This window comes from Otolemur garnettii, unplaced genomic scaffold (assembly GCF_000181295.1).
Source record: "Otolemur garnettii isolate 467f Iridium unplaced genomic scaffold, OtoGar3 scaffold00001, whole genome shotgun sequence".
NCBI classification, from domain to species: Eukaryota; Metazoa; Chordata; class Mammalia; order Primates; family Galagidae; genus Otolemur; species Otolemur garnettii.
In genome coordinates this window covers 46,238,621-46,260,579 of record NW_003852396.1, presented here as the reverse complement: position 1 = coordinate 46,260,579, position 21,959 = coordinate 46,238,621, and the positions used below count along the sequence as shown (strand labels likewise).

Sequence of the window (21,959 nt, the reverse complement as noted above, 5' to 3'; positions counted from 1 at the left end):
GGTGTCCCTCTGCTCACCACCACCTCCCTATGAGGAGGCCATCACACTCTGGACTGAAGTTCCTTCTTGGGGGGCAGTCATGTGTCAGGGGGCATCTTCTAGGGCATGGCGTGGGAGGGACCTGCCAGTCCTCCCTGTCCAGGAGCCTGCTCCACACACTCAGCTCTCAGGTCCCCCCAACACAGTCTCAGGCAGGCTGAAGAGGGAAAAGGGCTATGGCAAAGGCAAACTAGCGCATGGGATTACCACTATCTTAGTTCCTTTTTTGCCTTGTTCTCAACTGGGGCTGGGTGAAGTCAGCACCAAGAAAGAGAGGGAGGGTTGGGTGGCCCCTGTGATGCAAAGGAGTAGGGAGGGTGCCAGCCCCATATACCGGAGGTGGTGGGTTCAAACCCCCCGGGCAAAACTGCAAAAACTGCAAAAAAAAAAAAAAGAAAGAAAGAAAAGAAAGAGAGGGAGCTGGTGGACTCAGGTTGACAGGCAGCTGTGGAAGGAGCTCAACTAGAGTGACCCCAGCAACTATAGCCCTATATGCATGGACCACTTCACATCATTGCAGGCACAGCGCTGGGAGACCTCTCCCAGATACCCAGCTGTGGCCTGGTGGCTGCTTAGCATCTCCACCATCAACACCAGCTTGGGCAATCACATCTCCTTATCATCTCCTGGCTTCATCTGTCCTGCATCCTCACCTCCAGTTTCAGTGCAGGCCCCACCAACTGCTCCCTGTCCCCCTCTGTAGCCCTAACTTCCAGATGTCTCTTCAAGAGGCAGCCCACACTGCCAGGGGAAAGCAAGGGCCTTAATCCCAGTCTGTCTTCAGTGTGCCAGTGGTGCGCTCCTGGAACAACCATGGGTCCAGATTCCTGGTTGGCTTCTCAACCCCACTTTACAGCTGTTTCAACTTAAAACTGACGTGGGACAGGTTCTAGTCCAGCTGATTGTGCTCAGCTGACCTGTGGACCTCCAGAATGGGAGGAAAGGGTCTCAATCCCACTTTACAGCTGTTTCAACTTATAACTGACATGGGACAGGCTCTAGTCCAGCTGATTATGCTCAGCTGACCTGTGGACCTCCAGAATGGGGTGAAGGGGTGAATCTGGACTCAAGAACCAAGGTTCCTCCTCTGTTATGGCGTCCACTGGGACACTGTGATGGGGTCTGGATAGCTCTGTCCCCAACTTTTGATCATAATCAAGCCCTAAAGGGACATCAACTTGCCAACACAGGCCTCTTGGACCAAGAAAGAGGCTTGGGGTACATGGATGGTTCCATTTCACCCCTCCCTAGTTCAGGGCAAACAGCTCCCAGCACATTCCCTCCTGGCAGCAGGGCACAGAGTCGTCTCACGTCCTGTTGGAAGGACAAAGCGCACTCTCATCAGCCTCTCCCATGACATTCGGGATTAGCTAAGGATGTGGCCAGGGCTAAATTCCGGGTGAATAATCCATGTTTAGACAGGCAGCTAATTTGCTCTTATTAGTGAAATAGGAGCTTCAGAGGGAGAGAAATCAATTTTAATTGCTTCTCATGAAAGTAATCCTAGCTGATTTAGTACCTTTCTAGAAATTGGGTCTCAGGTTCACAGTAAACACACCCTCTCAGGAACTATAGAAAATAAAAGCCCTTTCTAGTGAAAGCTAGCTATTTATTTAGTGCTTTTTAACCAGGTCAAGCTTCTTGAATAAAAAGAAAAAGAATTTTGGCTTTGCTAAAGATAAAAGTATTCTAAGGCAGCATCACCAAGCGTGGGATTGATGGCCCCGTCTGCTGGCTGAGCCGGGCAGCTGCTGCCTCCATCCATCTCCATACACACCGGCAATTTAGTTCTAATTTGGATCTAAGTCAGGAAATGCGTTGAACTCCCTGAGCCAGTTCAATTCCTGCCTCTCTCCCTATTGCCCAAGGCTGGAACATTCTGGGCCATGTTGCGCCAGCAGGCCCCAGGCCCAGCCAACTCTTTCCTGAGCACCCTTCATCTCTAGGACCCAGTTAGCCATAAGTTATACCTAACTCAGGCTCTGTGCCTGTAAGGAGGTGGATGGACTCTGTCAGAGTGTGGAGCCTTTCTTACCTAGAAAACGACGTCACTGGTCCTCATGATGTGCACAGGACTGACTGCCCCTGTGCTTGTCGCAGGGGGCTCTTACAATTGCTTCTTCCCACCTACCCATGGCTGTTCCTGCAGAACCCCAAGCCTGAGGCCAGGATATTGCCACCAAGGCCTCTAAAAGAACGTTCCTCATCTTAGACAACAGCGGGTGGTGATAGGTAAGGTGTTTATTAAGGATCCCAGAGCTGGAAGTGTTCTTGGGAGATGAAGAGGTTTAATAAGCAAGAGATAGCCAACCTTCTCTCCCCATCCAGGACCCTATCAGTTATCTCCCCAACTCCCACCAGAATAGACCCCATGATTTGGAAGCTGAAGGCTTTTTTCTACCAAATTATTAAGTAATATCTGTGTCCCATTATTTTATTAAGTAAAAGTAGTCCTTATTGTTAGCAAAGGAGCATCAATGCCCACTGTTGAGTAAATGGAATTTGAGCCTACAGCAAAGTAATTTAACACATAGCCTTTCATAGGCCAGTGGACAAGTTCTTTTAAGCTTCTGAAGCCTTAAAGAGCAGCTCACGAGCAGACTGGCATACTACTGTCCAGGGCCCCAAGGAGGCCAGAGTCCAGGTTGGAAACCAATGGAATGAACAACTCTCCTCTCTGCATTAAGTCAAAATTGGGGTCTTCCTAACCACATGGGCCCCATTTGGGGGATCTCCTTACCTCAGGACCCCCGCCTCCATATGCTGCCCACCCTGCACAGACATCCCACAGAAGCCGAGCACCAAAGAAAGGGTGGTGAACAGAGGTCAGGAGGAGCTGTTCTCCCATTATAAGCTCTTGCCCTCAAGCAACCTCAAACATTCCCATCCTCTTCCCCAAACCTCAAAACCTTCAACTTAATGCCCTGCAAAATGATTCTCACGCTGCCATCGGATCAGAAGCCCCCATTGTTAGCCCATCATGGAGACAGAGAAACTAAAGCTACAGAGGTTGGACACACGGTACATACTAGCCCAGACCGAGAAACCTTTGCTCTGGGCTCCTGAGCTCTGTCCCTGCCCTTCGCTTCACAGCTCCCATGGAGGAAGCTGTTCACAGGTCCCCAGGCTTCTGGGAAGCCCGTGTGGCCTCTCAGTTTCCCAAGTCCCTCTTCGCTCACTGCTTCCTCCTCTTCCCCTGGGTAGATGATCAGGGAGTGGAGCCCAAGCTTGAGCCCGCAGACGACCTGGATGGAGGCATGGAGGAGCTGGGAGAGCAGGTTCGCGCCCCCGCTTTGCTTCCTGGCCTTGCTGCGCTGCTTGCTCTGCCTGCCTCCTTCTGACAACAGCACACACACCCAACTCTGAGGGGCTGGCACGTGGGGGGACCACTGGAGTCTGCAGAGCTCCTCCAAAACCTGGGTTGGCCCAAGCACCGTATACAAAACTTTGCGGTCAGGACTCAGGGCCCTGCTGGTAATCGGCTGGTGCACACTGGGTCACTGGTTCAGATAGTTAGACATAGCCTGAACCGAAGTCCTCCCCCTGCTGCTCTGGCCTCTCCTCTAGGACTCCCTGGACCATTCCTAGACCCAGCAACTAAGGAGGTAATGCCTGGTCCAACAGAAAGCTTTCACTATCCTCTTCCAATGCTCAGGCTGGTCAAGGGTAAGCAATTATTTAAGCTATTTCCCCCAGAACCAGAGAACTTCAGGTTTGGGGTACTACTCTGTTAAGCTGTTGCCTGGGAAAGGAAGGGGGCCAGTGTCCTAGTTATCTGGACTGGATTGAGACGCTTTTCTGGGGCACATTTCCTGCCCACCACTGCTGGAGCCATCCTTCCCAGAGTACTTTCAATGTTGAAAGCAGAGGACTTGGCCTACACTGTGAAACAAGACAGTTTTGTTCTGTCTGACAACAGTTCCAGGCAGAGAGCCAGGCTGTCTTTTGTCTGCAGCCATTTCTTGGATGGAAGGACCAGGCGTCGGTTAGGAGAGACCTCGTTCTCTTTCAACGAGGCTTTGTATTTGGACACTGTGCTGTGATTTAGAAAAGCTCATCTGTCCACAAGGGATTTTCTCTGATTTTCTGGCACTGACTTCTAAAGCCAGTGTCCTAAGGAGAGGCCTTTGAGACTGACCCAGAGCCTGGGAACTGGGGCTTTTCTCAGGTAGTCTTGGGCCTGCTCTGCAACCCAGATGAGGCCAGGTGGGCTGAGAGTCGGACAGAGGGTGCAGTTCTGTTCTTGGATCTGATGGCGCTGTTCTTCCTCTCACAAAGCCATGTGTTCCTGAGGAACCCAGCTCCCAGCTGCTGCCTGTGGGACTCTGGCCTAGCTGTGTCTCATTCTTCTGTTCTCTGTGTTCTTATAGCCTTTGGGTGGTTTTATCGTTATGATGGCAAATTCCCAACCATCCGGAAGGTAGGACATGACTGAGTGCTGTGCTGGTTTGCTCCTGAGTTTGCTGTGGCTTTGGACCTTTTCCAAACATGTCTCTTCCTTTCGACTCTTAATGGTGTGACCTGGCCTGTGCACTTAGAGGGCTAAGTCCAGCCATACCCTTATGTCAGACTGAGGTCAGATGGCAGGTGCATCATAGGGGGAGGTTATGCACAGGCATGAGACCTCCCCAAGTACCACCAGGCATTGAGCACATCCCTGATCACACAGGGCAGGGGCAGCAAGCTTCTGTTTTGTTTCTCTGTTGAGTAGAACTAGAAGCAAGCAGCATGGTATGAGACAGTGAAATGTCAGGGTGGGTGTTCACAGATGCAGACTGGCTGCTAGGCCAGAGATTGGCTGCCCGGGGGTGGGACAGAGATCTACACCAATCACAACCCTCTCCTACAAGTATCTTTGCATGCCCCCAAGGATAATGCATTTTTCCAGTCTCCATGGCCTTTAATTTTCTCTCTAAATCTTATTAGACTATCTCCAGGCCCCATAAAACTCTCTTGTCCTTTTTCTTTCTAAATCACATTGACATTTGATTATGAAAACCCTGCTGTTAATATCTGTAATTGGACATTCGAGATGACTTGGCGTTTGGAAATCAGGCATTGGCATAAATCTGGGTGTACTAAATTGGATGTTATCACTTGTCTCTTTCTGGCAAGATGTTGGTCCCCCAGAAACCAAAGCACTGGCATCTGGGAGACCTTGCTAATATGTAATTTCTCTCTGCCTATAAAATGGGAATATTGGATGTACTGGGGAAATCCATCCCCTCCCCCAGAATGTTCCTATTAAGATAACAGACAGCAGTATTTTTTCCTGACAGAGCTGAATGTCTTCACCTAGGGACAGAGATCATGATTTGTACACCATTGAATAAACCCAGAACAGAGTTCCTCAGGGAACTCCTTCCCACATCGTCATGGTCTCAGAATGGACTCGGCCTTGTAAGACTATCTTTTTCATTTTACAGGCTGACTCTATGGTAAAGGATGTCTCGTTGGGTTAGATTTCTAATCTTTCTCCATATGCTGCCCCTACTAGAACTCAGATAAGAAAACACACACAAATAATAAGCAAAGGAGATGAAAGGTCTATCTTTTTCCAGGTGCTAATAACTATATAAAGGTGAAAGAACTAGAATCTCCTTCACAGACCTGCCACCCTCCCCATCATAAACATGATCTTGAAAATTGCTGTTGGCAAAGAGGTAGGGCTGCTTTTCCCCTATTCCTCAGTTCAGTCTTTCCAGAAACAGCTAGCATTTGGGTTTTCATTTTCATTTCCAAAAGAGAGAAAATTGCTTCTAGGCAGAAGCAAGAGTACAACCACCCTACCTGCCTCTCCTCTCAGTCTGGACCAAAAGGAATATTTACCATGAATTTAACTAACAGCTAAAAGGACAACAGAATTATGCCCCTCATACCAGCTCCGAAAATCCATCAGCATGTTTCCTGGAGTCATGTGAGATGCTTTGTCTCCCAGCCACCGAAACACCAAGTCCCCAAGTAATACAAGTCGCTATCCATGGCCATGATCATCAATGTCCAAATTCCCATTGTTTAAAAGATGTAGATTTGCCTGTAGTCCCAGCTACTCAGGAGGCTGAGGCAAGAGGATCCCGTGGGCCCAGGAGTTGGAGATTGCAGTGAGCTATGATGATACCACTGTACTTTAGCCAAGGTGAAAATGTGAGACTCTATTTCAAAAATCTATATATACACGCATACCCCCCATATATATACATATACCTATGTGTATTTAAAGATTCAATGTCTTCTAATCTTGGCAGTAGATCCCTCTGGAATCTACTTTCTCAAGATGCTCATAGACTTCTCTGAAGGTGGGTCCTGGAGGTGATCATCTCCAGAACATTTCTGGGGCTCAAGGCCCCCAGGTTTGTGGCCCTGCCAATCTGTGCTGGGGCCTGAAGGGTTCATGGCTCTGACAAGCCCTTTCTCCAGCACGGCCTTAGTGAATAATGCAGACCAGCCCTCCTTGCAGAAGCCCATCCTCTGACAGGGGAGGCAGATTCACTTGCAACTCAATAACCCATGTAGAGGGTAGCATGGTATCAGTGAGCAATGCTATATGGAAAATTGCCCTTTTGCATCTGTAAACAGATGGAACTTTCTTATGTATGAGATAAAAACTGTCTATTGTCAGCCCGCCCCACCCTGGAGCTCTGGCTCCAAAATCTTAGCACTGATCAGTTTTTTAAATCAACAGAATGGCCGTTTCTGTCATGGTGCCCCACAGAGGGAGGTCATGCCCTTATTCTAGCAAGCTGCCATTAGGCAGAATGTTTCTGACTCCTCTTGGGAAATTGCTGTCTGATCTGTAACATGATGGCAGGAATTCATCCATCAAGTGAGCTAAGAGTGTAGTGAATAGATACACAAGGGACCAAGCAGGAAGGACTCTGAAGCAATGAGAACCACTTTCTCAAGATGCTCATAGACTGCTCTGGAGGTGACCATCTCCAAAACACATTAGGAGCACACAGAAGTGGGGGCAGATAAGATGAGTCTATCAGAGGCCCATAACGACCCACCAGACCCCTCCAGCTGCAGATAAAATTTGCGTGTCCATTGCCGAGGAACTCAATTTCTTACTCCTGGCCTTGGATACTAGGAGGATTCAGGATATTCTAGGGCCGAAGGCGAGCTCATAGACCAAGGACCTTCCTCCTTGCCCCAGAAATTGCCCAGAGTGTTCACTATCTCTGCCACCACCTCTCCTGAATGCTAGCTCTGTCCTCCACACTGTGTGTGGCGGAGACTGACACTTCCTTCGGCTTGCTCCCCTTGCCTCCAGCTCATCAGAGCACAGTAGAAAGACTGTGGCACCTGGAAGACTCAGATCCAAATCCTGGCACTGTCACTTCCTAGACATCTGACATCAGGCAAGGGACTTTAACTCTCATATCTGGAGATGAAGAGCTTCAGTCCCTTAGCCCATAGACAGTCCACAGATACCCACTCTCTTCCTTCTTTAGTGCCTGGCTTCCCTGAAACCACACCACATGAGCAGAACAGCCAGGAAAGAAGGCTCTGAGGGTCCATTTCCAGCAGGAAAAATAAGGACTCTCTATCCTTCATCTCTTTCCCCAGATCCTCTGAAACCCTACTGGCCAGTGTAAAACAGTTAGGCCACTCCCCCATCTCCCAGTCCTGCAGTTTCCAGCTCGTTCTTAGCTGATGGTCCCAGTTTAGAGGGAACTGGTTTTCACCTCTCTAGAATGATTTAGTCTGGAGCTTAAGCATGGAGCAAAATCTGATGTCCCTGGCTCTGAGCACCCCAGGTCTGAGTCTGATTCCCACCTCCTTTAGCTCAGGACGGAGAATATCTGCAGAGGAGGCTTGCCAGCACTCTCACATCTTCTCTAGAATCTCCCAGGATGCATGTCGGATATTTAAACATGAGATGATGTCAAAGACATGTGCCCAGACACTGGGAAATAAATACAGTGCTTTTTATTTCTAAAGCACTGTGAAGTTTACAAAGCACTTTCATAGATGTTATTTCATTGGTACTGGATGACACATCCATAGGGCAGCTATTTCTGCCATTTTGGAGATGAGGCGAATCAGGCCCAGAGAGGTTAAGGAACTCAGCCGAGGTCACACAGTGAGTGAACTAGTAAGCTGGTTCTGGCTGATAAAGGTAGTATGTCTCCAACTCAACAATGGGTAGCAGTGGCCTGTCTCTCCTAAACCTGAGCTCTGATGTCCAGTGTGGTGAGACTGGAGCTGGGGGAGAGGCTCAGCAGGGGTGTTATTGCTGAGTACTGTCTGAGAACTGCATGCCTGTTTGCTGTGCAGTGCTAGTGTTAACACCACCTTGTAAACCTTGTCTATAAACAATCCCACACCTGATCAGAAAGGAAAAGATAAGAAGAAAGCCAAGTATGACAGCCTGCAAGAGTTGAGAAAGAATAAGAAGGAACTGGAGTTTGAGCAAAAGCTTTACAAAGAGAAAGAGGAAATGCTGGAGAAGGAAAAGCAACTAAAGATCAACCGGCTGGCCCAGGAGGTACGTGTCCTGTTTGCAAGCCAGGCTAGCTTCCCCGAGACACAGTTTGCTTGTCACCCACCATGCTCTCGGGGGACCAGCTGGAGTTGTTCTCCAGAAATGGAGTCGAAGGGTAAGATGAGCCCTTCCTCCCTCCACGGTCTGGAGAGTGAGATCATGCCACCTCCCAGGGTCATCTGAGATTAGCTCCTGGTTTAGGTGCATCTTTGGGACTGAGATTAGCTTCCTTGCTCACAGTCTGGGTCTGAGGCTAGCTTCCCTGCCCAGATTGTAGGTCTCAGGTTAACCCTTGGTACACCCGGCTAGAGGTTTGAGTCTGTTGTTGTCTCCCTATCTCACCAAAGTATGAGTCTAGGCCTCTTCACTTTACGTGTGGCTGTGAGGTGAGTTACCCTGCTGAGGGGATGAGTTAACCTCCGGCTAACCATTCTGCCTTGTTTATCACTCTGAAGTTAGCCTTCCCCTCATCTGTCTGCAGATCTGAGTCAGTCTGGCCTCCATATTCGGGTTATAAGTCTAAGATCATGGCTTCCCAACCTAGCTTGGCTCTGAGAATTTGGGTCTGAGGTTAACCCCTTTGTACACGGGGTGGGTCTGAAGCTATCCCCCATTTAATCAGGCTGTGAGTCTAAGGCTGCATCCATCAACATAGGGTTTGTTTGAGGCTAGACCTCTTCACCCTGGGAATGTATCTAAGGCTATCTCCCTGAAGACATATCAAAAGCTATCTTACAGCACGGGCAAATCCTGTCCTAGGTGAGATGGATGACCTTAACTCCGTAGTTGTAGGAGATATCAATATCATTGTTTCTGCTTTTCCTTAATGTTTCCATGAATCAAAATGCCAATCTCATTACATTATAAAACCAGAGAAGTCCTGGAAAATCTGAAGTGTATTAGATCTGGCATTAGGAACAAATTAGCTACAAAATTAAAAATCAAATTGAACTTGTGTTTCTGAGGACAAGACAGCCTGGAGGAGGAAAAAGGAATAAACTCTTAGAATGCGCTGACAGGCTACTAAAAAAAACATTCTTAGAAAATCATTAGAGCCTTAGAGTCCCTGGGCATCTGGGGTCCCACACAGTACAGAAGCTCCTTTTCTGATTTTGCCTGCCAGGGCTGTTGAGTCATCTTGACACCTCCCACCTTCCTGTCCCTTGATTCCACCTCCTTGAGGGCCAGGCAGGGGAAGCCAGGTCTCTGTCTAGATAGTCAACAAACCTGAGGGTACCCTGGGGGTTTTGAAGAAGTGTTTCTGTGCTACTGCTGTCTGCGTGCTATTCAAGTGTGCACTTTGTCCTCTCCTTTCCGTGCTGGTGCTGGGTCTCAGGTGTCTGAGACAGAGCGGGAAGACCTTGAGGAATCGGAAAAGATTCAGTATTGGGTGGAAAGGCTCTGTCAGACGCGACTTGAGCAGATTTCCTCTGCTGATAATGAGATTTCAGAGGTAATACAGCCCTTCTTTCCACATAGACCCTCCTGCTGCCTTCAGAATGACCCACCGTAGGGACAGTGAGAGGTAAGAAGGCCACTAGCACCCGTCACTGGGCACACTAGTTCTTGTGCCACTGTCCAGGGCCGACCCCTACTAGCATACTCTCTCTTCCTCTTTGAGGGAGGAGAGAGGCCAGTCTATATTTCTGAGCTTTATCTCCAGAGTGATCAGTATAAGTCTCTGAGCTCAGCTGAGATAGATGGTCCCTAACAACAGTTAGGCCTGTTGTCCTGGCATGATGAGTAAGTGCCCCTCAAGTGTCTTCCCAGAGGATAAACTCTATGAGCACCCTGCTTACCACTCAGTAGGCACGATTTGGGACTCTCCTGCATTTAGGCACTACCTACCAGCTCCCTGGTATAGACACAGCTGGGCACTCAAGTGGCAGAGAAGTGGCAACCGCTTGGTTCTGATGTGAAGGTGATGGGTCTCCAAAAGCAAGAGAAACAGATTAGAAGAGCAATGTACTTGATGTTGTGAAGTGGGGCACTAGTTAGTGCAGATGATTACAGAGCTTTTTTCACAATCCCCCAGATGACCACAGGGCCCCCGCCTCCCCCACCTTCTGTGTCTCCCCTGGTCCCACCCTTGAGACGCTTCGCAGGCGGACTGCACCTGCACACCACAGACCTGGATGACATCCCCTTGGACATGTTCTACTATCCCCCCAAGGCTCCCTCTGCCTTGCCTGTGATGCCCCACCCTCCACCTTCCAACCCATCCCCCAAGGTCCCTGCACCCCCCCTTCTGCCCTCATCTGGCCATGTGAGCACCTCATCCTCGCCCTGGGTGCAGCACACACCACCACCCATTCCCATTCCTCCCCCACCATCCATCCCCACCCAAGACCTCACTCCCACCCGCCCACTGCCCTCGGCACTAGAAGAAGCTCTGGGCAACCACACCTTCCGCCCTGGGGACACAGGCAATCCAATGGAGGACTGGGAGGCAAAGAACCACAGTGGGAAGCCCACCAGCTCCCCTGTCCCGCCCACCCCAAAGGTACTATCCCTGTTCCACATGCTTTGCTTAGAAGCAGGAAGAGTGGGGAGGGCTGCTGTTTCCCATGTCCTCCACTGCTGAGAATGGGAACAGGAAGAAACATCATTGCCCCCCATCTTCCAGGAATGGCCCCTGCCCTGCATGTGTGGACAGCCTGCATGTGTATGGTTTCCACTGAGCTTGAAGTGCTGTGTTGTGTGGGGAATTGTCTGTGATCCTTGGGATGGGCCACAGTGTATCCACTCAGTATTCAGTGCTCTCTGTTGGCGCCTCTGGGCTAGTGTGGGCTGGTAGCTTTTTGCGCAGTATTTACAAGGTCATGTCAGTGAATAGCCAGAGCTCTGCTTCATATCCAGTCATTTCTTGATATTATCCCAGAAAGCCTAGAATATGGGCAATGACTCCCTATTTTAATAGGAAAAAGAGGTGTGGGGCAGGGTGCGGAACAAGGGCAAGATATTAGGCTCTATAAAGTAAGTGGTAACATTATCAAATGCAGTGTTAGGACATCCCAGTGCCATTTTCTCTGGCTCTGCCCAGTTGCACTGGCTTGAAGTTTAATATCCAGAAATTTTCTGGCCAAATTCCAGCCATGGGGGAAAAAAATGAAGATGAGAGAGTTCCTAGAAATCTCTAAATTTACTCTTAAAAGACTAGGAATGTTTTTCTTGGATGTCTGGAGGCTGAACACTGATCTTTCTCAAAAAGACATATTTCATATTCATTATTCTTAATCCAAAGTCTATTTTGAAAGAGGCAATCCCTGAGGAAGACACAGAGCTTTGATCTCATGGAGGGAAAAACAAAACATTCCTGTAGCCACAGGCCAGGAATGGGTCAGTGCAAAAGCAGCCCAGTTCCCTGAGAGGAGTAGAGGTTGTTGGGGAGCGGGTGGTCAGGCGCACCTGACCAGGGGTTCTTATTCCCCTTGCCTACCTGGATCTGAGTTCCTGCATGAAGAGCAGGATCTCAGGGCTTCCAGGAGAGCTTGGGAGCAGGAAGGTGGGAGAGAAGGAAAGTGCCAGATGCAGAGAAGGATGCAGCTTCCCCCTGGGCTTCTGGTGGGGGGTCCTGAGCCCTATGGCTCTGGCAGGAAGAAGTCTGTTATGGGGGTGTCAAAGCCCAGCCAGGAGCTGCTGTGATGGGCTGAGTTAGCCTGGCACAGAGGGCCACATCCTTGTCCGGAGGTGTCATCCACCAAACTGGTTGTGCGGTACCCATCTTTGTGAGGAGACTGGCACAGCTGTGCTTTCCAGGACTTGCCATCTGAAGGGTGAGCAGCCTTCCAGGCAGGATTTTGCTGTACCATAGGCATAGGCCATGTGGGGTTCCTTCCAATAGAAGGGAAAAGGAGGTTCTATGGAGCAGAGGGCTTATGAGCTGAGCCTTGAGAGTTGGCAGTCCTTGGAGGTGGGAGGAAGGGCATTGCAGGTGCCGGGAAAGTGAAAATGACCAGAAGGAGCAGCAAGGAGTCAGGCTGCCCAGGCTTGAATCCTGAGTCTGCTACTTACTAGCTGGGAGACTCTGGGCACGTGTTACTCCATCTGTCTGAGCCTGGACATCCTCATCCATAAAAGGGGAAAGCCAATGGCATTTACCTGTTATGAGGACCTAATGAGTTAACATGTGAACATCCTACATTAATACTTAGATGAGTGGCAGGCACGTAGTGGGTATTAAGTGGATGGTAACTGTGGTTATTGAAAGTTCATAATACAAGAAATTTGGCTGACGCTATAAATGTGGGATTGGAAGTAATTGCAGCCAAACCTAGAAAGAGAGTCAAGATTCAAGATAAGGTCCAGCTTTCCCTGATTCTTCAAGGCATCACAAAGTTCCCACTCTTAGTTCCTGATCACAGCACAGGGATGGTTAAAAGCTCCCCAATAAGAGGAGTCCCTAAAGATCTGGACCATAAATGTCTCAAGCGATGTCAAAGCCAGAGTTGTCCCTGACTTGAGGCCAGGGGCTGCATTAGATCAACTTCATGCAGTCCATGTGAACACTCATGTCCATGTGTTCACTCAAGTCCAAGTGAACACAACACTTGTGCTTGTACCATCTACCCTGACCAGTCTGCTCCTCCCTGCATGCCCCTGGCCAGCTGTCATGCTGCAGCGGGAAGTATGGGTGACCACACACCATGCAGTCAGCTCAGCCATCAGCAGGCCTCTGGCGGTGGCAACAAACACCTGTGTCGGCTTAACACATGCACCCGCCGCACTAGCACCTGCCAGAGAGAGGTTTTCAGGGCCAGATCTGCTGCCTGGCAGTGTCCCATGCACCCATACTATGGCGTTGTTCATTTATTCATTCAACTCACATTTATTGAGCACCTATTATATGCCAGAAACTGTGCTGGACACTGGGAGCCCCCCCTAGATAGACAGCCATAGTCCCTGCCCAAAACAGTGTAGTGTGGAAGAGGCAACTACCACATAAGCAGGGTGGAGGCAGCTGCTGTGAGGAGGAGTCGGGGGTTGAGGGAAAACCCAAGAGAGGCTTCTAGAAGGAGTGGTGCCAAGCTAAGGCCTTAGGTGCCTTTCCTAAGCAATAGGAAAGAGCATGTGCAAAGGCCTCAAGGAAGAAAGCCTGACATTTTGAAAGCTGAAGTCAAGCAGAGGAAGGAAAGAAGTAAAGAAGCTTGTAGAGAGCCTTGTGTGTCCAGTCCGTGGGGATCCGTGGAAGGGTTTGGGGCAGGGTCATGACCCTGTCAGATAAGTCTTGCCTGAGATGACCACGTTGGTTAGAACAAAGCAGGCAGGTTGCGTCAGCTCCCCTGGATACCCCTCTTACGAGTGCTCACCCTGGGGCCTCCAGAGACTTCATGCCTACCCAGGGGGAATAGCAGGTGCCTCCTGCTGCAGCCAGGGGCTGGAGCCATGGCAGAAGAGAAGGGAACGACAGCAGATGGAACCCATGGCCACTAACAGAGAACCTTGAAAGCACGTCCTCTGAGTGACACTGCCTGCTAGCACCTTCAACAAGGCTCTGGTTCAAGTGTCTGATTCTGTAGAGCCAACCAGTAGTTTCTGTGGCCAACAGGCTTCTCACCCCTGCTGAGGTTCACTCTCCAGCAGGGTGAATGGACCGGGCTGGCTTAGCATGTGCATGGGTGTGGATTTGCATGTGTGTAGAAGTACCATAGCTGGCTTTGGCCACCCACCATGACCTCACAGAGGTCTCTTAAACTAACTCCTGTAGACATTTTGCCCAAGCCCACAGCCTCCTCGAGGCCCTGGCGTGTCCACCATCTCCAAACCTGTCATGGTCCACCAGGAACCTAACTTTATCTACAGGCCAGCTGTGAAATCCGAGGTCCTGGTAAGCCTCTTGGGTCCCTTCCAGGGCATGTCTAGAGGAGCAGACCAGGGCCATCTCTCCCAGGTTCTGCTGCCTCTGCAGGGAGGGTGAGGTGGGACACAAACTCAGGTCAGGTCCCATCTTGTAACCTTCACTGTGGCCAAGAGCTAAGTCCACATGGGTGTGAGAGGGTGCTGATGTGATCAGTGGAATTCCTGTTCCTCACATGACCACAGCCTGTGCTTCTAGAATAATAATAACAATAATAATAATAGCTAAGACTACTTAAGAGCCTACCATGTGCCAGGATCTGGAGGGTCTCGTTTAATCCTCACAACTATCTAGTGAGATGGTTCCTATGAGGCTTCGAGAGTTTAAGTCAATTGCCCAAGGCAGAGCCTGGACTTAACTCCTTACACTCACTTCTTTCAGACCCCAAAGCCCACACTCTTAGCCATGTTGCCAAAATCTCTAGTGATTCCAGTTTCCCTGGCCTCTACTCTGAGGCCTGTTGTGGTCTGGAGTGGGACACCCTCAGGTGGGGAACTGACCAGAACACACCCATTCCCTTTCCTCTCCTCTCTAGGGCTGGTAGTCTGAGGGGTGGTCTTGGGCAGTGGCAAGGGTCTGCCCCAGTAGCTGACAGCTAAGACTCACACACACCCTTCAGAGGTGCTGGGCACTGACTGGCCTCCCACCTGCAGTGGGAAGAGTCATACCAGAATTTTCATTTCCCTTTCAAGGAAACCCTATACACATTTAGGGCAGGACAGCCCAGATAATTATTTTGAGGTTTAGCTGTCACCTCCCCAAAGAGCAAAGTTTATGCTCCTGGGACAGCCTGCTGATGCATCCACATCATGTTCTCTGGCTAGTGACAAGGGGTGGTGTTTGCTCAAGGACACCTGGGTAGCCACTGCATCTGTGGGCATCCAGCAGGCCCCTAACTTAAGTCAGACTGTCTGTGTCTGCCTGGGGAGGGACTTTGGCAGGGCAGCCCCAGGCTGGCAGGCCCCAGGCCTGGCACCAGGGGGCAGACAAGACCTATTGGTAACATCCAGTGTGGAACTATTTTCTCTCTGGCAGCCACAGGAGATGTTGAAGAGGATGGTGGTTTATCAGACAGCATTCAGACAAGTAAATAGGCACCCCTGCCATGTGCCTATCCCCCCTATCTCTTCCATTCTGTCTGACTTCTTTCTCTGAGTGCCAGTTCTACGCCAGCCGCAAGCACCCTCTGCCAGGGAGCCTCAGGCCAGAACTCTGTCCCCACTCCCCACCCCCACCCCCGTTGCTCAGAGCAGGGGTTGGGGGATTTCATATTAGAGGAAGCCCAGGGCCCAGGGCTTCTTAGACCCCACGCTCAATACAGGAACCCTGGACATTTGCCTCTTTTGCTGCTGTTTGTCCAAAGAGGAAAAGGGCAGAGGGAACCCTCAGAGGGTCACAGGGCCAAGATAGGCCCTTGCTTCAGGCCCAGGAGAGGGGGCAGGGGCTGCCTGAGATGTTCCCTGAACTTTCCTCTGTCTTGTCCCCTCCAGGAAGTTCAGTTTCACTAAACCCTCCCTAACACTGAACCAGCATCAGGGAGGAAGTGGTGACTCAGATCTTCCATCTGTCCAGGATGCTCTGGCACATGGGGATGTGGTCATCCTTGCTGGCCTCTGACTGGTACCAGGCAGGCAGCACCTATGACGAGACCCCAAAGTAAAGAGAGATCTTGGGGCAGCCCTGCCTCCCCTCCTTACTCACCGATAAGACAGCATTAGACCGACCACAGGCTGACTTGACGACAGGCAGGGAGCAAAAGGGAGGTGTGAGGTGTGCAGTGAGACACAGATGTCTGCAATAGAGCCTCCTCCCAGCCCAGGGATTTGTAAATTTAATCTCTACAATAACCTGTAGTATTACCTGCATTTTATAGATGAGAAAGTTGGAAACATGCCCACGGTGGCACAACTAGCATCAGTCCCTGGATTTGAATCCAGGAGGTCAGCTCTGCAGTCTATGCTGGTAAATGCTCCCCATCCTCCCTCTCAAAGCACTGCCATTACTAAATGGGCATTTCAGGCCTGGTGGTTTAGGGCACAAACAGACTAGGCCCCAGGCTTGGAGTCAAACCCTTGCTCTGCTGCCCACTAACTGCGTGATCCTGGGCATGAATGTCACCTCTCTGGGCCTCGGTTTCTTCATCTGTTGAATGAGGGGTTGGGCTCCCTCTTTTGGAGCAGACCAGCTGTCATGGTTTATGAATCTCCCATCTGAATTCACATAAGACACAAGTACCTGCCATCTGGCCCATCCCTGAGAACAGGTTCTTGGGGTCATGGAGAGGGGAGGCCCACAACACTGCCCAGCTTTCCAGAAGAAACTGCCAGGGCCCTCTCAGGCTAGCAACCCCTCTGGCCCAAAGATTTGCTGCATCCCCCTCTGTCTTCTGAGCCCACTCCCACAGGCCCATGTGGGTGTGGCCTCTGAGTTGAGCCAGGCTCATGACCTCTTTGGGGTTGAGCCTGGGAGATGAAGACTGGTGAGGGGAGATGGCAGGTGGATGTTCGAAGACCTACCTACTGGCATTTGACCCTCATCTTGTGCCAAGAGCTTGGTTGCTGCCTTCTGGCATGGAGCAGGTGGGCGGTCTGTGGCTTCTCAACCATGCTGACCACAGGCCCCAGGGGACACCCATGTGCTGAGGGTGGCTCCACTTGGTTGGTCTGGTGAGGCCTATATGGGCACATGCCACGGGGCTCTCCTTCACTCCCACCCTCCTAAAGGGGCTACCATGGCTTTGCTGGCCTTGCACTTGGCATTCTAGCCCTGGCTCCTGCTCACTGCATGTGACTTTTGAAACAGGCCATGTATTCAGGTTCTACACCCTTCTCCTCAGTGTCTTGTTCCTAAATCTTGGGACATTGTCCCCACAGCAACCCACATCAAGCCAGGTCCCCTGAGCTGGGTATCCTCCTCCTCCCCAGGCTAAAAGGCCAACCTGGGATCCCCAGAAACGTTTAGGTAAGGTTAAGAGCAGTGCTTGTCACCAGACCACCACAGACCTTCACCACTACCAACCCCTTCCCACTCAGTGCCTCTTGCCTCCCTAAGGCATCTCGTGGCCAATTCCCCAGGAAGAGAAGGACTGGCCCTTTGGGGTCAGAGCATGGGATGGAAAAGCTCTGGCTTCATCCCTGGGACCTGGGCACCATCTCAAGAGGGAAGTTGGAAGAGATGGCGTGGTCCTCCAAGGACCTGAGAGTAGAAGCTGAGAGCTGAGATTGGGGATGAGACCTGGTGAGGCAGACACTGCCTGCCCAGACCAGCAGTGGTGCCCCTGTGGTCCCAGACACTCACCCCTCTGGAATGGGGCAGGCCTGAAGTCCTCAAAATGTTTCCTGCCGCTTCCAGCTTGTCCCTGAGCTAGGGTGCTCTGGCTATTGGGGCTGCCTCCTCCCCGCATCCCCATCCAGGCCACGCCTGCCCCCCAACTCTTGGGTTCTGAGCATTCACCTTCTTCCTCCTCTGCTCTGACCCTCAAGGGCCACTGCTCTGTCACCCTAAAGCCCCTCTTGTTTCTAGGACTTCCGGAAATATGAGGAAGGCTTTGACCCCTACTCAATGGTAAGAGATGACTCTCCTCTCCTGGGAGGTGGGTTAGGGTGTTTGATGCTGGTATGTTCTGGATTCCAGGGTCTGGGATAAGGCAAGGACATATGAGGAGCCCCAAGGACACCCCAGCTGGTCTCCTGCTGAGGCTCCTTCCAAAAGCACTCCAGCATGAACTGTTTGGCACATGTGCCTATGTGTCCATTGTCCCCCATGGGGCTGTGAGACCCCAGCTGAAGACCAGTGGGATGGGTGTGGGAACTGTCTCCTGTCCCTGCACTCTGAGGGGCCCAGTGTCTTCTCCTCTACCCCTGCCCCCATAGCCATCCTTCTGGCCAACTCAAAGCTGCCACTGTCTTCTCCCCTCTAGTTCACCCCAGAGCAGATCATAGGAAAGGACGTCCGGCTTCTGCGCATTAAGAAGGTACCTGGGCACATGGAGGTGGGTGGGCCACCATCCTCCCCTACCCCTGCTCCTCCCACCTCCATTCCCGGCTTCTACTCTCAAGGTAACTCCTAGCTGGCCCTGCAGGTCCCCCCTCACCTACCCTGTCCCCAAGATACCCCCTCCTGGTGTAGGGCTGCATACCCAGTGGAACATTGGTTGTGGAGAAAAACCAATGTTCTCATTTTCTCCACAATGGCACTGCCAGAGGCTGCATGGCTCCTCCTGCCTTCTCCGTGGCCCTGTCAGAAGACTCATTGGTACCCAGGTGCCCACGGGCTGCTGTCTGCTTGGCTCTCTAAGACTTGTTTTCCTCTAACCAGGAGGGATCTTTAGATTTGGCCCTGGAAGGTGGTGTGGACTCCCCGATTGGGAAGGTGGTCGTCTCTGCTGTTTACGAGGGGGGAGCAGCCGAGCGGCATGGTGAGTGGACACCAGCCATGCCTGGGTTTGAGGATGGCGCAGTGGTCAGACAGGGCCCTCCAGGAGAACAAATAGCTGCCCAGTTTGAATGGGCTGACAGTGGGCTGATGGTTACTCAAAAATACCCATCTGTCTAGCCATCTGTAATTCCCACACACCACTTAAGACCATGTGATAGTGCCAGGACCTGCGAGTACACAGCTAAACCAGGTGCCACCCTGCCCTCCAGGCTCCCCAGCCAGGGGTGACCACATGCTCAGAATTGCCAGGTACCAACCAGCACAGTACAGTCTGCAAAGGGCTTACAGGGAACTCTTAGGGTGGAAGGAAGCTGAGGGAACCCTGAGAGAAGGCTCCTTAGAGCAGTAGCCCGAGCTGGGCCTTAGCAGCATGCAGGTGAAAAAGGCAGGAGCGAAACCTCTAAACCTTTCCTGTCCTTTCAGAGATGATAAGAACCACACATTTGCTGAGAACTCACCATGTGCCACATGCTATTCTAAGTAGCTGGCACAAAACCCTCTGAGCATTTCACATTTATTAACTCAGTTAATTCTCATAACAACCCAGAAAATAGGTACTATTATTATTCTCATTCTGCAGCTTAGGAAACTGAAGCACAGAGAGGTGAAAGCAATTGTTGAAGGACCCACAGTCAGTAAAAGGCAGAAGCAGGACTTGAATCCAGGCAGTGTGGTCATGAGGTCTTGTGCAGCCTTGCTTCTGCCCAGAGAGCCAGAGCTCCCCCCATCCTCTGCACACTGTGTCTCTTTTGAGGCAAGATCTTCTTGCTTTGTATTTATCCCACTTATCAACAAAAACACCCTCTGCTGATGAGGGAAGCCTCTACAGACCCCAGGCCCAGTCTCTTGCTTCAAACTATCAACCCCTTCACTTGTCAAGCTGTGTCAGAAACTCCACCATTAGCGATTCCTTCCTCCAAGCCAAGGAGGCCCCTGAGTCCTTGGTGGGGGTATGGGTGCCGGTGGAGGAGGAGCCCCAGGCTGGAGCGACGAATCCTATGATCAGATCCCTTCTGGAAGTCTCAGGCTGTAGTCAGGCTCTGCCACTAGCAAGAGGTGGTAAAAAGTGAGGGCCTGGGCCAAGAGATGGAGAGAAGGGAGAGCCACCTGGTGACTGGCAGAGTTACTGGGGCAGGTATGGGCACTGGGAGCCATGGGTACAAGTCCAGCTCTGTACTATAGCCTCAGTGGTCTCAAGCCCTCCTCAGCCACACTCTAAGTTTTCATTTCAGCTCAAGAAGGGAGCATCTGCTCAGCTAGGCAGCTGCCATGGCCCCCACCCTCCTCCTCTGTCCTTACTTGCATGTCAACTAGAGGTGTGGGTGCTATTTGGCCCAGGGAGGCCACCTGCCTGTCATGTGTAGCAGGGAGAAAGGACCAAGATGGGTGAGTGACTATCCTGGGTCCTCCCCACCTACAAAGCCCCAGACAACCACTTCCTTATTACTACTTCCTTAGGTTAGATTTGTACAAAATAAGAAGTGAAAGTCCCCTATCCCCAGTCCCTGTACAGAGGAAACTGCTGTCTACAGTCTGGTCAGGCACTGTTTTGGAAATACCAGCAGCTGGTGGAAGCTTCCCCAGGAGCACATCTTTTAAGCCACAGGGCTGCCATCATCAGTAACATACACTGTATTCCCATGGGCCTTCATTCCCACAAGGCTTCAGGTGATCTATTTCAATATAACCTGGAGTGCTCTGTGGACATAGGACAGGGGAAAATTCCTCAAAAAAGAACTTTGATGTCGAAGAGATATGGGAAACCATGTACAATCTGTCTACTTTTAAGATAGTTGCAATGCATATTAGGATATTCAAGTCTCTGACAGGTCCTGCAGTGAGTAACTTTAACTTGTAACTCAGCTTTCCCCCAAATTATTAGGTGTCACAGGAAAGCCCATCCAAGAAAACCTTTTAACAGTGTTCATGTATTCAGCAAGTATCTGTTGAGTTGAGTTCCTGTTTTGTGCTGGGTTTATATTAGGTGCTGGCAATAGAGTGGTACACTAAAAAGACGGTCCCTGCCCTGGTGGAGTTGATGGTATGGTGGGAGAAATCATTGATAAACAAGTAAACAAACAGATTTATGATTACCAATTGTAAAAAAAAAAAATGCTATGTAGGCAAAGACCAGGATACTGCAAGAGAATAATGGGAAAGATCTACTTTAGGTTGGGTGGGAGTCAGAGAAGCCCTCTCTGAGGAGGAGACATTTCCTCTCAGATTAGAAGGTGGGGGAGCATTCCAGATGGAATGGCATATGAAGGCTGTGAGGCAGGGAAGAGCCTGGCAGCTCAGGAACCGGCACAGCAGAGAGGGCTAGTTCACAGAACTCACCCAGGTCCCTGCTAACCTCGCTGGAATGCAGATCTGCTGCCCTCTGCAGAGACAGAGGCCCCCATGAGAGCTAGTGGCAATGATTCTTCACTGTGTCCTCATTCTACTGAGTTGGGGTGAGGGTGTATGGAGGAATGCCCTTTGAGTAACCAGGTGGATAACTTCTCCTTATGCTTTCTGGGCCCATGTGAGCCTTCAGAACCCAGGATCAGATCTCTTTTACGGCCCCACAGTGATTCCCTTTTGCTAAGCTCTGGATCCGGTACAAATCACATATAGCCCAGTTGGCCACTCACCTTCATCTTCCTGCAGGTGGCATTGTGAAAGGGGATGAGATCATGGCGATCAATGGCAAGATTGTGACGGACTATACTCTGGCTGAGGCTGAGGCTGCCCTGCAGAAGGCCTGGCATCAAGGGGTAAGAACAAGCTCTCTGTCACACTTCCTTCCTTGTCTGCCTGCCTCAAACCCTGGTCTCTGCAGCCAGGCCTTACAATCAGGATGCCCCATCCCAGAGCAGGTATTTAGGGTCTAGTCAACTCCTGGTGACACCCACATATCCCATCCAGCCAATGGTCTAAATCTAACAAGATGGAATTCAGAAAAATAAATGTCAATTTTTAACCTTGAGTCCAAAAAATCCAGTGGCATAAACAGACTCCAGAAGACCAGGCAGGACAGCCCTCACAAGAAAAAGACTTGGTCTTCTATAAGTACACACTGAACAGGAATTAAGAGAGTGCTGGGGGCTACTAGAAAGCATTAACAAAAGTAAAAGGCCCAGGATGAAAGAAGGGCTGATA

The 21,959-nt window shown here is 50.7% G+C and overlaps 1 protein-coding gene across 1 annotated transcript in view; it reads left to right on the top strand.

The window, feature by feature from the left end:
* Positions 1 to 21,959, top strand: part of USH1C (USH1 protein network component harmonin) — a 46,659-nt gene that overhangs the window by 21,205 nt on the left and 3,495 nt on the right. Inside the window, exons 15-19 of the mRNA XM_003781148.1 lie at positions 3,244 to 3,317; positions 17,904 to 17,945; positions 18,301 to 18,354; positions 18,699 to 18,798; positions 21,468 to 21,574. Coding sequence (XP_003781196.1) covers positions 3,244 to 3,317; positions 17,904 to 17,945; positions 18,301 to 18,354; positions 18,699 to 18,798; positions 21,468 to 21,574 — 377 coding nt within the window. The remainder of the gene's footprint in view (positions 1 to 3,243; positions 3,318 to 17,903; positions 17,946 to 18,300; positions 18,355 to 18,698; positions 18,799 to 21,467; positions 21,575 to 21,959) is intronic.